The sequence below is a fragment of the Apus apus genome, chromosome 1 (genome assembly GCF_020740795.1).
Source record: "Apus apus isolate bApuApu2 chromosome 1, bApuApu2.pri.cur, whole genome shotgun sequence".
NCBI lineage: Eukaryota > Metazoa > Chordata > Aves > Apodiformes > Apodidae > Apus > Apus apus.
Window position 1 is genome coordinate 195025970 of NC_067282.1, and position 20118 is coordinate 195046087.

Here is a 20118-nt window from a genome sequence, read left to right on the forward strand (position 1 = left end):
AGGTCACTACTAGGCATTATTTGCAAATCAGAGCTTTCCTGGTTATTGCATGAGCCTTCCCAGAGCTATACTCTTTAGGATGCTGCTAAGTCCCAAAGTTGTCTTTGGGCAACTTAGTGCTTTGTCCTGGTAAAGGGACTTTAAATTATGGTCTAAGGGTTACTTTGAAAAATTCTGGTGATGAAAAGCAGCTGTGAACTGACTTAATCAACCAGTTAAATGGTGTTTATGATTGTTTCAATTTTCTGGGACTGCACAAAGTAGCTGGAGTGAACCAAAGGAGAAGTCCAGAGGTGCCAGTCTGAGACAAAAGGACAGGGAATTGCACCACCTCCTCCTCTTCCCACACTGACAAGTAAGGCAAAACCTGGTGTAAATGGGGCTGGGGGGGATGCAGCATCTGCCATGGCATTATACTGTCTGCCACACTCAGCTCTGCCTTCACAGCCAGTAACAGCTCAGTCAACAGCAGTTACTTCAGAGGTTTCCCTCAGAGTGAGATTTATTCTTGGCATCCAAACCTGAGTGCTCTCAATGCAGGATGACTTGTACCATTTCCAAGATTTCTGCTGGCTGACTTTACAGTTGGCTGGAGGACACAGGGGAGGTTTCTGTTCAGCTTATATGGTTTTCGCCATCGTGTCCTTTCAAAATAACAGCTTGCCTTCTTGACAGGAACGAATAAACTGGCAAGGCAATTCTTTCTTTGTTAATCTCTAAGTGATCTCCAGCAATACTGGAAAATGAACTGTCTCTAACTCCATTTAGGGTTCCTTGGCCCAGTGTGTACTGCACTACAACAGCCTCTGTGCCAGGAGACGACTAGCATGCTCCAGAGGGCCAGGTGGTTACCAAATGGCAGCAAGCATTATTCCCTACTTCTGGAGCCCTGGATAATCCACCAGGCATTTTATTCTCTGCTTTAACCATTTCCTGATAGACAGCTCTAGACATTGCTAGGTGGAGGACACAGCTCAGGACAGACCTCTACACACAACAAATCTACAAACATAGGTAAATATCACAAATCTTTCTAATTCTTAGAAAACTTGGAAAGAAAACTTGTGGCCTCCTTTTGTCCCATATATATGAAGGAGGCATCTGGATTTGTTGCTGTGATCATAAAGATGATCTTTCCCTTCTATGGCAATGGCTTTTGATCTTTCTCTCCAAAGGAAAGAGTCTTAGGAATGCTTTTTTGTGCTCAGTGTTTTGAAAGGACTGTTTTGGACTAATTCTTTTGCTTATTGACCTCTCTGAGATACAAAATAATTCCTCCTACAGGTAATTTAACTGAATGTGTTAGTGACTGGCAATCTGTCAATAGATCTGTATAATATAATTAGATATTTTTTCTCTCCATTGTTTACTTTGCCTCAAATTCCTCAAAACACAATATAGGGCACTCATATTGTCAGGTATTAAATAAAGAATAGTCTGCATTATGAGTATAATGCTGAAAAAAACAGAATAAAATATTACCCAAACGTCTTTTGAGTGTGAACATACACATTCAACTAAGCAGTTTGGTTCTCATGTTTGTTCTTAAGCTCAAAAGGCTGCAAACATCTTGGAAGTACTTTTCTATATGTTGTTTGTTAACTGACACTATGAAGCAGACAAGTTTGATGAAGCCAATAGTATGCAGCATCTTTAGAAGATTATAATAGGTAATATATTTCAGAGTATTGGAATAAATGGGGTTTGTAATTAAAACAGCTATATTGAAGTAGCCCCTCTGGGACTACTAGCCTGAGTTCAATTGAGGAAAGGAAAGGCAATAAAGAAGAATCCATATAGAAAATGAGGAGTAGAACCCTAAAGGAAGAAGAGCTTTTGCAAGAGGAAATGGTTGAATTTTTAACAAAAATTGAGGGGGCATAAAAGCTCTTGACAAGAGCTCAACCAAATCCTCTTTATGAGCAATGAAAGGACATTAATCTTGGTAAGCTTTGATTTAAGGAAGAATTGGACCTTTGAGTCTGAAGGAATCATATTTTCCACCATATAATAACATGAAGTAGCAAGCCAGTGTTCACAGTGTTCATGTACGGACTGTGGCACGTTGCTGTTTTTTTTCTGGGATCCCGTTCCTCTCTGTCTGTCATTTTGAGCTTTACAAGTTTTTAAAGTTTTTTTTCAAAATACTGTATCAATTGCTGAAATGATTTAGGCATATATCATAGATAATGCTCTACGTAATAACAATTTTACTGAGGCCTTATTAGACAAAAGGCCTGAAAGGATGCCCTGGACATCATGTCCTAAGATGTCAACTTGTAAGCAAGTATAAACCCTAAGTCTCTTAGGGACCTTTGAAATGTAGACAGAGCGAGCAGACCCTGTAAAAAGAACTACTGCAAGATCCAAGGAACAACAACTATGTAAAAGAGTTTGAACCTAAGGTTAAGTAAACGTATTTTTCTTAGGCTTTGCCTATGCTACATGCTGCTCCACAAGTTGCTCAGCTAAAATACAGTCTTTTATATTGACTCTTATTTCCCATGGACAAGAATACTGTCCATTTTCTAATTTGCTGTTTCTAAAATTCTTTTGAGAAAGGTCTAGGTCTATTTAAAATGTTGGATATTTTGAAATCCCTTGGCCTCAACTCTCGAGTGTGGAGTTCAGCAACCATTTAGGTTCATTTTTAAGGGTGGCATTAATCAGGAGTAACGAAGCTGATACAGTGCTAAGAATACACAAATGCTGTTTGCTCTGTAAAGCTGTGCATAATAAGTCCTGGGATACAAGACAGTCTATCACTGTAAAGCAATTATTTGTTCACTGCTGAGCCAGCTGTGTTGAATTTGCATCTTGAAGCGTTCAGAATGCCAAAGCATCTTTAAGCAGTCTTTAGTTTAGAATAGACAAGTTAAATGACAGCACATTTTTTATTTCTTACTCTATGCTGTTCTCGTGTTGCTAGAAGGAAGTCCTTGTTGAGATTGTGCAGGTAACTGCTGCTCTGCCCAAAAGCTATTGATGCCTTGGGACTCTGAGGTCTGATTCTGCCCATGTTGAAAGAAGAAAAGGACATACATTACTGTTAAAGGAAGCTAAATGGATCAGAAAATACTGTATGGAAAGAAAATTTCCTTTGATTACAGGTAGCCGTATGTATGTATGTATGTATCTGGAACCTGCTGGTCAGTATCTGTGTGTAGTCTTACTTGGGCTCCTGTCGCATGAAATTGCTTCTGCCCAAACCACCTTAGGGTGCAGAAAAAGTGCTTAGCAAGCCAGCTGCAGTGGAAAGGATAAAGAAGTATTGCTCTCCTGAGACCTAGTCTGTTGCTTTAGGCAAGTCACAATGCTTCAACCAGCTTTTATGGCCTGCCCTACAGAATTACAGCTGCTGCCTTAATTTTGGGGTCAACAATTACTTTCAGAGGCAACAATCACCCTATAGCACTGGGAGCTACCCCATTGTAGCAGTGTCTCCTGTGCTGGCAACATTTTTTGCTGGTCCCCTGTGGGCTTCTGTGGCTACAGAAGAGGCTGCACGTGACACTGCCCTGTGCTGCACGGTTCCTTGTGAGTGTCCGTGTTTTGCATCCTTGTAAAGGAGGATCTCAGGTAAAGATCATCTTTAAAGATAATCAAAGGCAAAGAGAGATCTTAGAAAGATCTCAGAAGAGACCTCTCTTAGAAGAGAGACCTCAGAAAGGGCAGCAGCTCCCAGATGGCAATAAAATAAAATAAAATTTCAAAAGGCATTTGAAAGACGAAGGAGATAAAGCTCAGGTGTTTGAAGATCTCACACCTGATGTTCTGAGAAGTTCTGTGTCATGTTTTGCTGCTGCTTGGAGCTAAGGAATCAAAGCAACAAGTGTTGAAGCATTCTGTAACCCTGCAGGAAGGGGAAAACAAGAGAAATGGGAGAAGATCAGTGAAAGAAAACTGATAAAGATATGAAGAGAGAGGATCAGATCTGGGAAAATTTTATCAGAGTGTAAAACTCTGTAAATACCCAGCTTTTTTGGAGCGTAATCCGTACATTCCATAAATCGTGTGGGAGTGCTCGAAACCTCAGCTTCCGACCCAAATTGGCCTGAGTGTTGAGCAGGTAACTATCCAGTGTCAGCACATCTAGGAACCAGCCAGTACGGAAATCCTGGAATGAGGTAATCTTATCCACTCACACCTCATAAAGCCTTGCAGGAACCTATCTATCTGGGAAACTGAAATCTGGGTTTAATGATCCAAAACCTTGTTGTGAAGGTCAGGATTTGTGACATTTAATTTTTAATTATTATCCCAAAGAACTGAGGAGGCCCTGTGCTTTCTATTTAAAACCCATCTGGAAAAACAGACAATAAGAAGAGCAGTAATAACACCACTTGGATGACAGGAAAAAGGAGCATACTGTAGGTGTTAGGCAGGTTATTTCACTCCATGGACAAGCTAGGAAATAGAAGAGAGCTGCAGTTCCCTGCAGCACAGCCCCACCAGCCCACCTCCCCTGCAGAGCTGCTTGGAGAATGCCTTCATTCCCAGCCGAACGAAAAAGCTGAACAACACAGTTCATTTCATCAGCAGGATTTCACAGAATGTGCTTGGTTTTTTGTTTGTTTGGGTTTTGGTTTTTTTTAATGTATTTGGATTTGTTTGATTTTGTTTTGGTATTTTGTTTGTTTTTCTCAGTGGAATAAAAGCAAAAAAGTATTTACTCTTCACTTTTTTAGGCATTTTTGATTGATTTTATACTTCTAGTAGAAAACAAAATTTTTAAAATTTATTTTATTTTTCAATAAATAAATCGATGTTAAGCTGCTTATATTCAAGGTCTTTATCTCTTGACTGCTTACAAATTCCTGGAAATCTCTGTGACTGAATGTCTAGTCCAGAGCAGGGCTCAAATTGATCAGCTGCAATCAATACCTGATGCTTCTAGGATTTTCTTGAACTTGTTTAAGAAAGTCAATGGGATTGCTTTTCAGAAAGAAAATGAAGTTCCTTATTTTTAACATACATCTCTAAAGGGGAAAACCACAAATTTGTTAAATTGTTGCAACACACTTTATTTTGTCAGGCAAATAGTATTTTAGATATTCAATTAAATAGCACTATGTTAAACTACATTTTGTTCTTTCTTATACACTATATAATGCATATTCACTGTAACAACAGTTTCATCATGCTAGGAACTTATACACATACCTACACTTTTAGAAACAAGATTTTCTTAATAAAACACGCATATCTACAGTAACAACAATTGCAAAGAACACATTGTTAGGTCAAGATATCAGCAAACTTTACAAACTACACAAAATAAAAATAGCCAAAAAAAAAAAAGCCAGTACATGGTGAAGTTCGTAGCAGAGAACATATCTTTACATTTGGTGAAGTTATGCCTAGAAGTAATTTTGCTTTTGTATTTTTTAAGGAATAAAATTATATACATTATTTAGTAATCCTCAAAAAAGGAATTATTAAATAGCACAAACAATATTACAGTCTTAAGTTTTGGTGTCACCTACAGTAGAGGGGCTACTTTCAACAAATAAAAATTGCCATTTGTCTATTCTGTACATTTAGGGCCAAACTCAGCTGGTATAAACCACAGTAGCTAAATGGACAGCAAGGAAGTTACATTAGTTTGTATCAGCTGAGTATCTGGCTCCTGGTTACTCTATACACAGGGGAGGGCTACTACAGTATGGAAGCTTGGACTGGTTATGAACTGACAGAAGCTGAAGTTTTCATGCAGCAGGAAAAATGTTAGTTTAAGTATAATCCCTTAAACAGTCATACCATAATAATGGTATATGAAGCAGCTTTAAAAATATTATTTTATAATCATGTGAAACTCTGAGCTATGCTGATTGTTTTAATGGAATCCCTTATTGCCAATAGTCTACTAGAAAACAGTGTAACTGTAATTTCTGAGGCCTAATGGGGGCCTATTAAAATATCACTGTACCTAACCACTTAAAGAGTTAATTGTACCCTTAAATATCTATTAATCACTCTGTTCCATCTGGAAGCAATTATGATCCTCACAATAGACATTAATATCACACTAACTCTGCAGTGAATCCACTGGGGAAATAGGAAGAGCGTGGCATCATACAGAATATATGCACTAATGTCATTCCAGGAGGTAGTTGTATTTTGTGGCACTTGATTTTTGGTTTGTCACTTACACACTTTACAAGTCAGTCATCCTCAGAAAAAAAGAAAAAAGTAGGAAAAAAATGTAGGTTGCTGCAGTGAAAGTCAGCTAGGGAAGAAAATAATCTTATTCCCTTACTCATCTAATTTTCCTTTTTCTTTTTTTTTTTTTCTTTTTTTTTCTTTTTTTTTCCCTCAGAGTCCACTTTGCCAGCTCTTGGGGCCACATCCAAGCTCACTGAAGTGAAAGTTTCCCAATGGTTTCTATAAGAAGGACCACAGATAGCAGTGGCAACATATTGCAGAAACACACTTCTAGGCCTTGCTTCAGGAAAGCACTTAACTTGATGGATATACATGTGCAGGCTGGAGTTGCCCCAACTAACCCCCACACTTTGAAGCAAGCAGTAAGCATACAAATTAAATTCTAAGAGCTCCCACCAGTGGCAAAGGGACTTAGTGTTTAACTGGTTTGATCAATCAGGGCGCATTTCCCAGGTATTCTGCATCAGGTGGTGATAAAGGGACACACCTAACTGACATCAGGTAAATACCAGTTACCTCCACTGCACTAGATCTTAACTCACGCTGCTAGAAACCTGGGAGTGTTCTCCTATGCCCTGTAGAGTTACTCCCAAAGTATTCTCATAGAAGCAGAATCAAAATAATGCCCAGAGTTTCAACAAAGACCCATTGCAATGTTTAAAGCTATATTTTAAAATACAGTATTCATCTGTTACTGGCTGGAACTAACAACTTTTCAAAATTACTTTTTCTTACCTTTTCTAGATCCAGAAATCATTTCACTCTTTTTTTTTTTTTTTTAAAATATATTTTTGAATATTATAAAATATCATGGAATAAATCACAATATTTCTCATACCTTTTAAATCCTTGTTATCTATCTCTTTTGAACAGGCTCAGTGGCTTCCAGAACACTGTTACCTACTAAACTGAGGAAGATTTGTCCGTAGTTTATTTGGCATTAATGTTGCTAAAAAAATATATATAAAAATCCCAGGATGGCTTGATGCACATTTACCCAATTTTCAACTAAACATACTTTGTTACACTTGCTGCTTCTTAAACAAAAATATTTCTGCTTAAAAGTGTCTCCCCAGTTATTATACTTTCTGGTTTTTGACCCAAACACATTTTTCAGTTCTGTTTTCCCCTCATTCCTCTTTTTTGTCTTAACATTTTTCTTTTCCTCATCTTTTCAGCAGAAAACTGAAAATAAGAGGAAATAATGAAAATTAAAAAGGGTACAATGACTAGAAAATTCTAGTTAAAATATTTGCAATTGTGAGAAAACAGTTGAAAAAATAATGTTTAATTTTTTTTCAAAGACACTCATGTCTTGTTTCCACATTGCAGACCAGCTCCAATTTAATCATGGAACAGATAATCTATATTTTTCATTTCTGAGTAAACAGTATACCCATCTTCTGTTCTTTGAAAAAAATTGGAGAGTAATTCTTTGAACAACAGCTAAAATACCTAAGTCACTTAGGAGTTTTTCAAAATTGTATGTATACCGAACATTCTTATGTTAGTTTTGTGCCACTTATAAAGCTATGTAGTGTTATAGGATACCCTATTTTAATAAAAATCAATATGAGCAGATATTTTAAGTTATATTCCAGAACTCATGAATTTATTACAACTCACACTATGCACCGTAATCAGTGTTTCCTCTGATAAACTATAATTAACTTTTTGTTTTGTTTTTCTTCTACTTATTCCTTCATTTGACCTCTGAATGAAACATTTCTACTATACTTTACTTGCTTCCCATCAGCATGCATTCACATGATTTGAACAATGAGTGAAAGCTGTAAACCAAATACTGAACAGTAAACAAGAAGAAACTCATTTTCTGCAGTGCAAGGAAATCATAGTACCGTCCCACTTTGAGAATTAATCTTAACCCAGATTCTTTCACCACCAGTCTGACTGGTACAGTTCCAGAAATGCAAGAAAAGGCATTGATTTTGTAAAACTTTCTACTCAGCTGTAATTAAATACTGAGATGTCAAAGGTAAATCTGGCTTAAGATGAATACCCAGTTCTGCCTCTAGGACAGAGCCCAACCTCGTGTCAGTCAGTAAGCATCTAGGAAAGAAAATGCTCTGAATTATTTTCTTTAGTTAAGTTACACTGCATCACTGTATCTTACTGGGAGAAGGATCTTTTCTGAGGCTTGTTGGATTTGCATTTATTTTTTATCAGATTTGCTCGAATTTGTTCTCAATAGACAAATATAAGCCCCCTACAGTGAGGACAAAGATATCTATTACTACAAAATAAAATTAAGAACCAGGTAATTGATTCCTTCTATTTCTACTTTTCCTGCTATTGATAAGGGCCTTTAGTTTGCTGTATTCCCCTCTCATCTTCTGGGATTCTTCCCTCTGCTGACCTTGTATTCTACTGTCTTTGCAATACTGGTTAATCATCTGCATTTCTGAGTGGCTGAAAGCTCCCACAAAGTCCTTGGGGTGGAACTGCAGTGCTCGGACTGAGCTGGCCCAGGTCCAAGGGGACCACTTGTCAGTCATGACAGCCACCATCTCTGAATCCAACACTTTGAAATTGATCTTTGCTAAGGTCTGCTTGAAGTTGTTCTCTGTTGCAATGCAGTGGTAAAGCCCCCGGTCACTGTCTTGGACAGAGCGAATGAGGAGTCCTTGCTCAGTAGCTATGATCCTTTCATTCAGCTTGACCTAAATGGCAAAAAGGGAGAAGGAACATTTCAGGGAATGTTGTGGAAAAACATCATAGTGGAACTCCTGTTAAGTCTCACTTCAAACAGCTCTTTATCTCTTAAAGTTTCTTAAAGGTTTTTTGCTTCTATTACTGTTAGGAGAGAACTTAGCTCAATATAGGCAATGTCATTAAAGAAAATTACTTCAATATTTGTGTATATGATGATACAATAGATTTGAACAGTATGACAACAAAGATAGCAAAACATGAAAGAAGAGTTTTCCTAATGTTCCAAAAGCAGAGTTGAGGAAATGAAGTTTTATATGCTAGGATACACTCTGAAGAATGACTCTTCCTACATCAGAGATTGCTATCAAGACTTGACAGAAGAAAGGTGCAGAACTGGGAGTTGAGCTGTCATCAAACTTGAGGTGGCTTCTAGTTAAATACTTTGACTTTGAGCAGGTTCCTGAGGGTAACTTCTGAAGAACACTATTTCCACTGCAGGGTCTTCAGCTTGGTATAAAAGTTTTTAGTGCAGTGGCCTCAGCTACTCCTTGGCTCACTGGAAGCCAAGAGCAATTTTTCTACTCTCCTGTTTCCTTTCTGGCTTCAAGGTCTGGACAGTCCCAGGAGATGGTCACACCATCTGAAGGAGGCAAGTTACCACAGCTTGTGGAGTTATCATCTGATTATAAATTACTGTGAATGTCCCTTTCCATATCAGCCATTAAGTAAAAATTGCTGATTTAACTCATTACAAAAGAACACAAGTGCATTGAATTATACCTGATTCTGTTGGGAATTTATTTATTAGGCTATTCTATTATTGTACACATTTGTAGACATTGTGGACGTAAGATTTTCAGAAATCTGACAGTTGGAAATGTAATTAACGCTTTGATTGCTTTGGTTTGTCTGTTATTATTTAAAACTCCTTTAATTCTAATACAGTTATTGAAGACAAGAACAAAAAATGAAGATTTCTATTGAAGCAAAGGGTTAAAGAATTGCATCTAGGTTGCCAGGGTATGGCTTGAGTCTTTGAAGAGTACATGAGAAAAAGAGCATGAAAGACTCAGAAAAAGGCTTGTAAGTCCTTTCTGATTTTGGAAAATGGCCTAATATGAAAATAAAGTTTTTCAGTATTTATAATCTATCAAGAGGCACCATATTACTTAATATTTCCTTTCAAAAGATGTTTCTTTTTATTTATACAGTAACTGCCTTGGATTTGAAATGGATTTTTTCCCCTTTTATATTACTTAAGAAAGGCATATTCCCCATAAACAATCACACTGTATCACACAAGGGCCGAAACTTGAGACCCTTAGAGAGTGCAGTAATGGAAAATGTGATTGCACCATGGTGGGGAAATGCTTTTGTCAATACATGTTCTTAGCCTGGACTAGTTTCTTGCTAAAGAAACCTTTCGCATTTCCCCCAGTTCTGCCTTTTGTCTGTTCAATAACTCGGAAGGGCTACTGCATGCTGACTTCTTCCTAGACTATATACAGGTTATTGCTTTTATGCCTGCTTCCACGGATCAATAAGCTCTGAGTGCTGCAAATCTTCAGCTTGCAATTAGTAAAGTGTGAAGGAAAAATTAATTAACTGGTTTTCTGACTTTACAGGCTGACAGGAATTTTCTGATAGCTGCTCTGGTCTGATAGAAATCACCGGGACTAAGGAGTGAAAACTCAGCTATACTGAAGAGTCTGGTACTGGTCACTGTCCTGCATCCACACAAGTTCTCTAGCTTCCCTGTAGTCAAAACTGATGAAAACACAAATGTTCCTTCATCTTTATCTAGGAAGTGAGTTTGATCCTGACTGGTGTCCCTTCCACAGCTATTGCTTACATTACTCACCTCTTTCCTTCTGTCATTGTCTTTCTGTAGCAGCCATTTGATAGAAGCCTGAGGAGATTTGGGTGTGCATTCGAGAAAGGTGGTGTTGTTTTTCACTCCATACTGAACTATTTCTGCAGCATTTCTGTAAGCTAGGAGGAAAAAGAAAATGGGTCAGGCTACTCTGAATGGCAATTTGATACAGAAAGCAAGTCACTGCAACACAGGTAAAACGTTTGCAATGCAGGCAAAATGTAGTATATCTGATCCTGACACTGGCCAAAAATGAGTAACTTGGGGCATAAAATTTTCAAAGAAATAATGAAATGAAATGAAATGAAATGAAATGAAATGAAATGATGAAATGAAACGTGAAGAAGCACATCCAGTTCCAAATACCAGTCTTTTCAGGCTGACATGGTCTGAGACAGTAGAATACTTGTGGGCTGGTAAGTGCTGATGGGACAACTAAGCACAGGGATGTTTTTCCCTGAAATGATCTCATCCTCCACGACCACAAGAACGACTGTTTAGAGCTATCCAAACGAGAATGAAGCATTCAATATATTTCCTCACTCTTCACAGTTTACGAGCTGGGGGAATACGGCTGTACGACCCAGAACACAGCAGCACGCCCTGAGGACGGCTCCGCCCGTCCGGCCGCCTGCAGCCTCCCGGGGCGGCGAGAGAGGGCAGGCTCGGCTCCCGCTCCGCCGCTCCTCGCACAAGGCAAGGAAGGGACTTGGCTCTGCAGCTCGCAGGCACTGAGGCACATCTGTAGCACTCCGGCAACACCTGGGGAAGTGCTGAGCGTTATGTCATCGCTTCGACTTGTTGTGCCGCTTTCTGGTCTTGACAGGAACTTTTAGATGCTCAATGCTTGGCCCAAGGCATAATATTTGTCCTGAGAACAGTACACTTCCAGATTTAAAAGCTTACACCATATAAAAAATACAGTATGTATGTATGTATGTATGTATGTATGTATGTATCTATCTATCTATCTATCTATCTATCTGTCTGTCTGTCTGTCTGTCTGTCTGTCTATCTATCTATCTATCTATCTATCTATCTATCTATCTATCGAAGGATAGCTGTGCCAGAGGAGGTTCAGATTGGATACTAGGAAAAGTTTCTTTACCAAATGGGTTGTCAAACACTGGAACAGCCTGCCCAGGGAAGTGGTTGACACACCATTCCTGAAGGTATTTAAAAGATCTGTAAATGTGCTGCTTAGAGACATGGTTTAAGGGGGGACTTGGTAGTGCTACGTTAATAGTTGGACTTGATAATCTTAGGGACCTTTTCCAACTGAAATGATCCTAAGAGTCTATGATGCAAAACAGTATGAGAAATGCAAATACCTAGAGGTCCACATGTCTAAAATAGGACTCTGTTTTTACAGAGTCCTATGAGTGGTTTTCCTCAGACTCTACTTTATCTCCCATTCTTTTCAGCTTCTTTCATCGACTGATATGTGAAACTGGAATATATTCTACTAAAGGAAGGAGACTTTGCTTGGTTCTAGTCCTTCCAATTTTTTAATACATTTATGAGGTTGTACCAAAATGAATTGTAACTTTTAGGAGAATAACATGGAAATACTGTGCATTAAAAGACCATAAATCAAGACTGAGCTAATCTGTAGGCTGACCTAGCGGTAGCTGCAAAACAGTAAGAACCAGAGATGTAGCACAATTTTATTTTTATGTACACCAGAACTAGGTGTGCTAATGCATTTTTATCTGTTTAATTGATCAATATATATCTGACTTCTTTCCTAGTCCATAATACTACTACCTACACTTGCTAAGAAGATGGAGAGAATATAAATGCATTTCTCTAATGGCCATAAGGGCTGACACATGCATAACAATATTACACAGAACATTTGAAAAGCAATCATACAAGCCCTGCAGACCTTGAAGATATATTTTAAAATTTCAATATGCCAAAAATGTTGAGTTTCTCCATGCTGAGAGCTCTTAGGTATGCAACCTATCATGTTTAAAGACTTCTTTTTCAAGATTACAGTTCCCCACAAACTTGGAAGGTTTCCTAATATTGCCAAACCCTTTGCTCTTTTGTCCTTTAGATAGATTTCATTTTTTCCCCAAACATAGTAGTTTTGCTATAAATGGTTTTAATTATATTTTGAAAGAGTCTAAGTTGCTGTTTCTTTTTATCTTTTTTTTTTCCACTGGGAAAACAACTGTCATCTACCTATGCTATATCCCACTGCTGTCACCAAAACATCCCTTAAAGTTGCCAAAACACATAAACCTATAAATACATCCAGATTAAAAAACATAGGTTGGAAAACAAGAAACCTGTTTCACAAGACTGTCAAGACTTAAACATTTGTTTCCCCTCAGCCCAGAAAAGAGACAGTTGACATTCTCACATTTTCCACATTGAAAGAAGAGACACCCACCCTTGGGACAGACAATGGGTGTGTGGTCACAGCACACGCCTGCGAGGCAGGACACGCAGCTCAAGTTACCTCATGATTCAGGGCCTGAGCTTTAATATGGATCTCTCAGAGCTCAGGTGCATACTCTAATGGTGGGGGCATCTTTTGTGATCATTTGTTCAAGCTATTCAGCTTCATATAAATGACCTAATACATAGTCACTGGAAAAGACCTGCTGGTGCTGTAGATGGGCAGCTAGAGCAGGATTAGCCACATTTGGACTTAGGGATCTACACCCAAATGACTTTTGCGGTTTGTTTTGATCTAGGAGAGTCTTCCAAGACCCAGCAGAGACCATTTTAGTGGGATTATTACTAAATGAACATTTCACATGTAACTCTTAAAGCATTGGTTTTTTACTCAAAAAAATCATTCAAAATTCACAGTCAAGGTCTATTATTTGGTCACCAGATGGTATAGATGAGAATGCACTTCAAATGCAGGCTCAGAAACAGAGGTGAAAGGAGCATAATTCTCTAACCTGTGTTGCTTGTTTGATGGCCTACATTGCCACAGCCTAGCTCAGTCATGCATAGGGTTGAAAAGGATTAAGTGGCCTTTATGTATGCATCTACTCTTATGGGTTTGGCAATATTTGACTGGTGTTCATCAATCTGGAGACAGTGGTAGCTGGGAGGGGCAGAGCACTGTGCTCCCCTGTCCACCTGCACCATGCCAGGCTGACTGAACAGTTGCACAGCTGGAAATAAGGGACTTCATAAAGAGATTTGGAATGGCTTATTTTCCCATGTAAATGGAGAAAGAAGACAGGTCAAGAACCTGCTGTTTGCTGAAAGGTATGCTCCAAAACACAAGACAGCCTCAAATATGCAGAATAATTCTGAGGAACAAGACTTAAAAGCATGCAAAGGAATGCCCCAACCCTGGAAGTGTTCAAGAAGAGATTTGATGGGACTTTGAGCAATCTGGTCTAGTGGGAAGTGTCCCCTGCCCATGCAGGGAGGTCAGAACTAGATGATCTTTAAGGTCCCTTCCAACACAAACCGTTCTATAATTCTATGATTCCATAACTTAATAAAGACTGAAGGTATTTAGAAGCAGAGCAGCCCTCAAATTAACTGTCCCTCTTTCTAGCCACCACTCATAGCTTCTCATTTCATGTACACTGAACTATGTATTTCATGGTTCTTCATTTTATCATATATATGGAAGTTTCATGCAATTGCAAGGAAAGATGTTAAAATCAAATAAAAACAAAACTCATACTTGGAAAACAATTATGCTTTACCAGTTAACCACACAGATACTGTGAGTTATGATGACTCACATAAAGGAAAGCCTAGCATTCTTTATATAGCATGAGGATCTCTAAATTACAGTACCTTTCAGGTTGAAACCTCGGCACTGAGTCAGAGGGTTTCCATGTCTCACGTCTTGCCTACGACTCCTCCTGAAATATTTTGCAAAAACAAAATATTATTGCAAGATAGTTACAATGCAACTAAATACATTTTTATTTTTTGATTAATTGTTTGTTTGTTTGTTTTTGGGTTTGGGTTTTTTTGCTAGATCAACTGTTAAGGCTAGTTCATGACCTACTGTGAGTGTGCTTTACTCTTAGCAGGCTTCCTAGAGTGAAGGTACTACTTAAGTGAATAATCTGTTTGCTGAAGTTTATAAACTGGCTGTACTTCTGGTAGGTACAGTAGTTTTGCAATGGAGGTACAGAGATGGAAGGGCTAGAGGTGATGCAGAAAATAGACATGTTAACTGTTGCAAGACCTAACATTCAAAGCTGGAAACCCCAGCTGGAACTCCTCCTAAAGGCAAGCACCTAAGAATGAGATGTGTAAGGTTCACAGTGTGCGTATCTAATGCACCAACAGAAAATTATGATATAGGGCATGTTCCCTCCTTGATATTGCCAGGCACCTTATTTCTAGTGCTTGTAGCCACCTTGGTAGCAGAGTAACTGAAGTATTCATTCAGAATGGTGAAGAGCTAAGATTCAGTCCGGTCCTCTACTTCATGTGACAATTTCCAAAAGATACTCAAACTCACCAAATCTCAGAATACTTCTAAATGAGACTTTGCAATATCATTTGGACAACAGACATAAAATCATGATTCTGTAGCAAACTAGCCAGGAACCTTACTGGGAGTGGGAATACTGGCATTTCAGGCCTCCTTGGCTAGGAGGTAGTCTTAGCTCACAGAATTCAGTGCATTAAAATCTAGTACCTGAATATTTTTTTCTTAAGAGGTATTACTTTGTTTACTGAATATTTTGTAAGTTGGTTCAATATTTATTAAAAAAAAAATAATAATAATCGGTGATAGGCTGTTGCAAATGGATGCTGCTGGGATATGTAACAGCTGCATTCTATGTAGTAATGACACCTGAGATCAGAAACCATAAAAAGCCCCTGGAGCTCCAATACTGCTGAGTGAAGGGTGATGCCTCTGTGGCCACATTATACCAGGTACTGCACAAACATCTAGAGACAGTGTTTACAATCGTGTGTCACCTGATCCTTCACTGTATTGTTTTGAAAGGAAACATTTGAAAGGAGATGTTTCAAAGGGGTAATTTCTGACATTCCAAGTATATTTTTGATGTTTACCAAAAATATTTCATCTTATGCCTTGGGATTTTAACCTTTGTGAACTACTTCTGTGAGTCAAAGGAGACAAAGAAGAATTTCTGAGTGAATTTCAGGATTCCTGTGCTACCATGAGCTGCTCCACACTGTCAGAAATGGCACAGTGCTTACATTGGGCAGCTCTGAGAACGAAAACTAACAATTTAATATTTATAAAAAAAAAGGTTGAGAAGGTGGTATTTAGAAAATAAAGATAATACTGTCAGGTGTTTTGAGGTAAATCAATGTTGGATGAGGAACCACAGTAATCCGTAAGAGACAGAAGTGTCAAAAGAAGCAAATATGTCCAGCAGATACTACTGTCTAGACTATGGGTTTTGGCTCTAATTACCAGTGTTTTCTCCATAAGCTGTCTTGTTAGATAAAGGGACAGCTTATTTCCTTTACATGTGAAAAACATATTTTTTTTCCATACAGTTTTAGGTGTTTATTTTGGTTTGATATAAAAAGCAAATTGCAAACAAAATGTCAGCATGAAGGGAAGCCCTAGTGGAAATAACCCTGGGTGTATATAATGGGGATGGCAAGGAATCCATTGGAAACTGCATCATTGGCTGCTTATTATATCTTCTGGCAGTTACGTTAGTGTAGGAGTTGGGTGGCCTGAGACTTGGTGATTTTTCTTTTCTTTCCTCCCCTGTATTTTGACCTTTGTTCCATGGAAGAAAACACTCAGTTTGCAGACTGGTGGGTGAATATACTGAGTGAAAGCAGTAAAAACTCCAGGTACTCTATCAACATGGCCAGGTTGGGCTCTACTTTTTCATCTCAAATAAGAAATGAGTCAAGAAAACTTTCCAATAACAAAAATTGTCTTTAATCCCTGGGGATGACATTGTCATCAGGTGGTTGGGTCACTGGAGCATAGCTTTGCTTTTTTTCTGTCTGCTGTCTCCCATGTTTCTGGTCTTCTGCTCAGCTGAAGGCATTGAGCACAGTGGCACATAGTGGGTAAAACTCTGGCATATATCTGAAAGGTTTGTCTCTGCAGTAAGATGTCATTGTGTACTCTCCAGCTTTGTTTGTATATGAAGTGAAATCTTAGTAATACAAGAGCTCATTACAGCCCTCTGTTATTAAATATTGCCCTTGGGAGAAGGAAAGAGGCTCCTGTTTTGCATAAGAATTATGAGATGGACTATTAGCTCTGCTGTAAATTAAAGAGAAATTTCTTTCCCTGTCTGCTTTAATAAATCTCATGTCAAAAACACCAAATCCGCAGGCATTACATGGAAATCAAATTTGCCTAAAACTTCCCTGAAAATAATTATTCTCACTTAGAAGCAAATAAGGAAAAACAAGAAAAAAAAGAGTTTATTCCTTAGACAGCCTGAGAGATACTTTGCTGTATTTAGGGCTATCACAATTACACCCATAGTGAGCAAATGAATTTAAGCAAAGGGAACAAATGCTTCACCAGTTTTGTGTGAATGAGACAGAAGGATTAACATTTATGATTAGGAATGTGTTTTTTTTCCCAGTCCGTTACTTTAAATATGAAAAGGCAAGGTCTTTATGGAGCATTGTTTGTACATGCTCCTGAAAGGAATGACTTCCCACTCCTCTGTTGCATTACAACACCCCAGGCTACATAGCAGAACAAAAGCCTTCTTTCCTTGCAGACTTCGCTAGGCTGCTACATTGTGCTCACCTTTTCCCTGTGGGATAAAACCTGGAGCAGGAGTTGCCATCCCAGGCGCAGTAAGGATCTCGGGCTAGGCAGCAGTCAGCACAGGCGGTCCCGTAGATGTGGCAGCGATGCAAGGATACCTGTGTGACCCCTTCGTCTGAGCTCACATACAGCTGTTGCTGTAGAAGGAAATAGAAAGATTTCTTTCAGATGTGGAGGAGCTAACACACCTAAAAACCTTTCAATTAATTTTGGAATTAACTCAAGACCAAGAGGGGAGCCGCTAATATAGATAAAACCAAGACAAACAGAAATCACCCAGGTGAACAAGCCTATAGTATTTCCACCTTCCTGTTAGAAAATACTTTAAAACACCAGGGAATGTTAATGTTTTCTGGACATTGAGTGTCATTGTTCTGTTCTGGGGCAGACAGGCTGAGTTAATATGGCTCAGATTGAGAACTTGGTTCTTATTCAGTGAGGATTATTGGCTCAAGCCTTTGAACTGAGTATTTCCCTTCATATAGTCACTTTAACAAATACTACACAGAGTTCCTAGTTGGAATCTCCAGTGCATAGATCTCCAAGACATAAACCCTTAAGATTATGTTGAGGCTTAGGGCCAGATTCTGATAGCCTTATATACCTGGAAAATATAAGCCAACAGAACTTTTTATAATAAATGAGAGCTTTTGCAAAAGAAGTTCAAAACAAATAGGTTGTCACTAAAATCAGGGCCAAAATTACTTTTTTTTGCTTAGAAACCATAAAATATTCTTAAAATATAAATAAATATTGACCAAAACCCTGGAAACTCCCTTAATCTTTTTTTGTCATACACCTAAAAACCAGCACTGAATTCAATTTAGTGAATAATGTTTACTTAGTAGTTTTGTAAAATATTGAGCAATGTGTTCCTTTCAGTGAAGTAGAAGTGATACATGATAAATAGAAATTGTTTTATCTTAGTGGCTCTGGGGCTTGTAAGCAGGTCATGCAAACTTCAGTCAAGTTTCTCCATATTCATTATGGAAAATCTCCTGCCTATACTGAGTATGCTGCACAATGACTGGTATTCTAATGTCTTTAAGTCAATTTATCAAATAATAGGCACTAAGTAAACACTTTCCACTTTTCTTTACCTTTTTAGATGAAATCTTCATTGTTGTTATAGGAGAATTACTCTGAAAGACAAAATTCCAAACTGCATTTACAAGGACTCTCATGTTAATATTGTCCAACATTAAAATTTAAAATTTAATACAAATTAAGTCACATCTAAGAAAAAGATAACTTTTCATATCTTGAAAAGGCATCACTCCTATTTTTTTTCTTCTCTTTTTAGAACTAAACAAATTACATAAATACAAGTAATGTCTCACTAAATGTATTGACTAAACTCAACTGCTTCGTGGTTACTCACGTGCATGAAAAAGATTTTGTGCACATCTAATTAACCTGCATCTGTGTTACCCCAGCAATACAGGAGCCATGTGTTTTGAAGCCATTACTCTCACTTTGTAAAAAGAAACAATGTTTGTTCTTTGACACTGATGATAAAGAAAAATTGTACAACAGCTCATGCATATTTACCACATAATCCAGATAAGAATATGTCGTATTTCTCCTACACATTATCTAAAGTGCATACAGTTTGGTTACCATCCAACATATATTTTCAGATTATCAATGACTAGAATATTAAAAATGGCATGTGTATTATTGAATGTTTCTTTACTCGAGACAATATTGTATACTACTGTGTGTCATCACTGAAGTCTATTACTGTTTGTGTCCAAATCAAATGTTAGAGAGTTGGAAAAGGAATTATATTCATTGCCTTAAGCAAGTGAAGTGATTCATTATTCTCACCCAAACAAATGATAAAATCATTGTTAATAAAAATATTTAGCATTTTTTAAAGATCTAGCATTTGCTCAGTCACAAAGGAAACCCACAACTGTGGGCCAGGATTAACTGCAGTGGACTACAGAGCAAGGAGGCCAGGACTATGAAATCTGGCTGCGAATCATGTGAATTAAAAAGGTTTGAAGGAGTTGAGAACTGCTGTAGTATTTAATGAACTGTCTGGAGACTCGAAGTCAAACACAACATTGGATCTGATGCCACATTCTCCTTTCCTTGCTTATACTCTGGACAGAAATCAGAGCTTTGCTTACTCCTGATATTTACTAGCAGAGGGCCAGTGATCTCATTCCTTTTCTTTTGGAGAGACTAATCAAAATCCTGCCATGCTGCCTGCACAGATTGCAACTACAGAGATTATGACATCATGATTTTGAGGGTTCAGGATAAAAAAGCCTGTGTACAGAGGCCCAAAAACTAGGTTTAGAGTAAAGATTCCTCTCTGTCCACCTCTGCTTGCTGTATAAATTCACGTTCCAGTAAAAGGAATTTACTCTTTAGGTACTTGAGGTACTCTTTAAGCAATGTTACTCACATATATCTTTTTACAAGAGAAGTCTTCAACAAGAAAAGCCTAGGAAGACTAATTATGTCTTTAGGAGGGTTAACACAGATTCTATTCCTTTTATTAAAGAATTTTTTTAATGCTGTCTGTCTAGATAAAAAAAGCTGAAATCTTCCTTTTTGTAACCCCTCAATTAAATAAAGAAAAGCCCACAACAAAACCCTTAACTAAGTTTATAGATGCATATTACCATTTGCCCTGACACTACCCATTTTAAAGAAC

At 38.0% G+C, this 20118-nt stretch overlaps 1 protein-coding gene across 1 annotated transcript in view; it reads right to left on the bottom strand.

Moving 5' to 3' along the window:
* Positions 1 to 4999: 4999 nt before the first annotated feature.
* SEMA3C (semaphorin 3C) overlaps positions 5000 to 20118 on the bottom strand; it is a 122908-nt gene continuing 107789 nt past the window's right edge. Inside the window, exons 14-18 of the mRNA XM_051636380.1 lie at positions 18548 to 18589; positions 17427 to 17584; positions 14495 to 14562; positions 10700 to 10830; positions 5000 to 8846 (exon numbers count right to left, since the gene is read on the bottom strand). Of these exons, the coding sequence (XP_051492340.1) occupies positions 8433 to 8846; positions 10700 to 10830; positions 14495 to 14562; positions 17427 to 17584; positions 18548 to 18589 (813 nt within the window). The 3' untranslated portion in view covers positions 5000 to 8432. The remainder of the gene's footprint in view (positions 8847 to 10699; positions 10831 to 14494; positions 14563 to 17426; positions 17585 to 18547; positions 18590 to 20118) is intronic.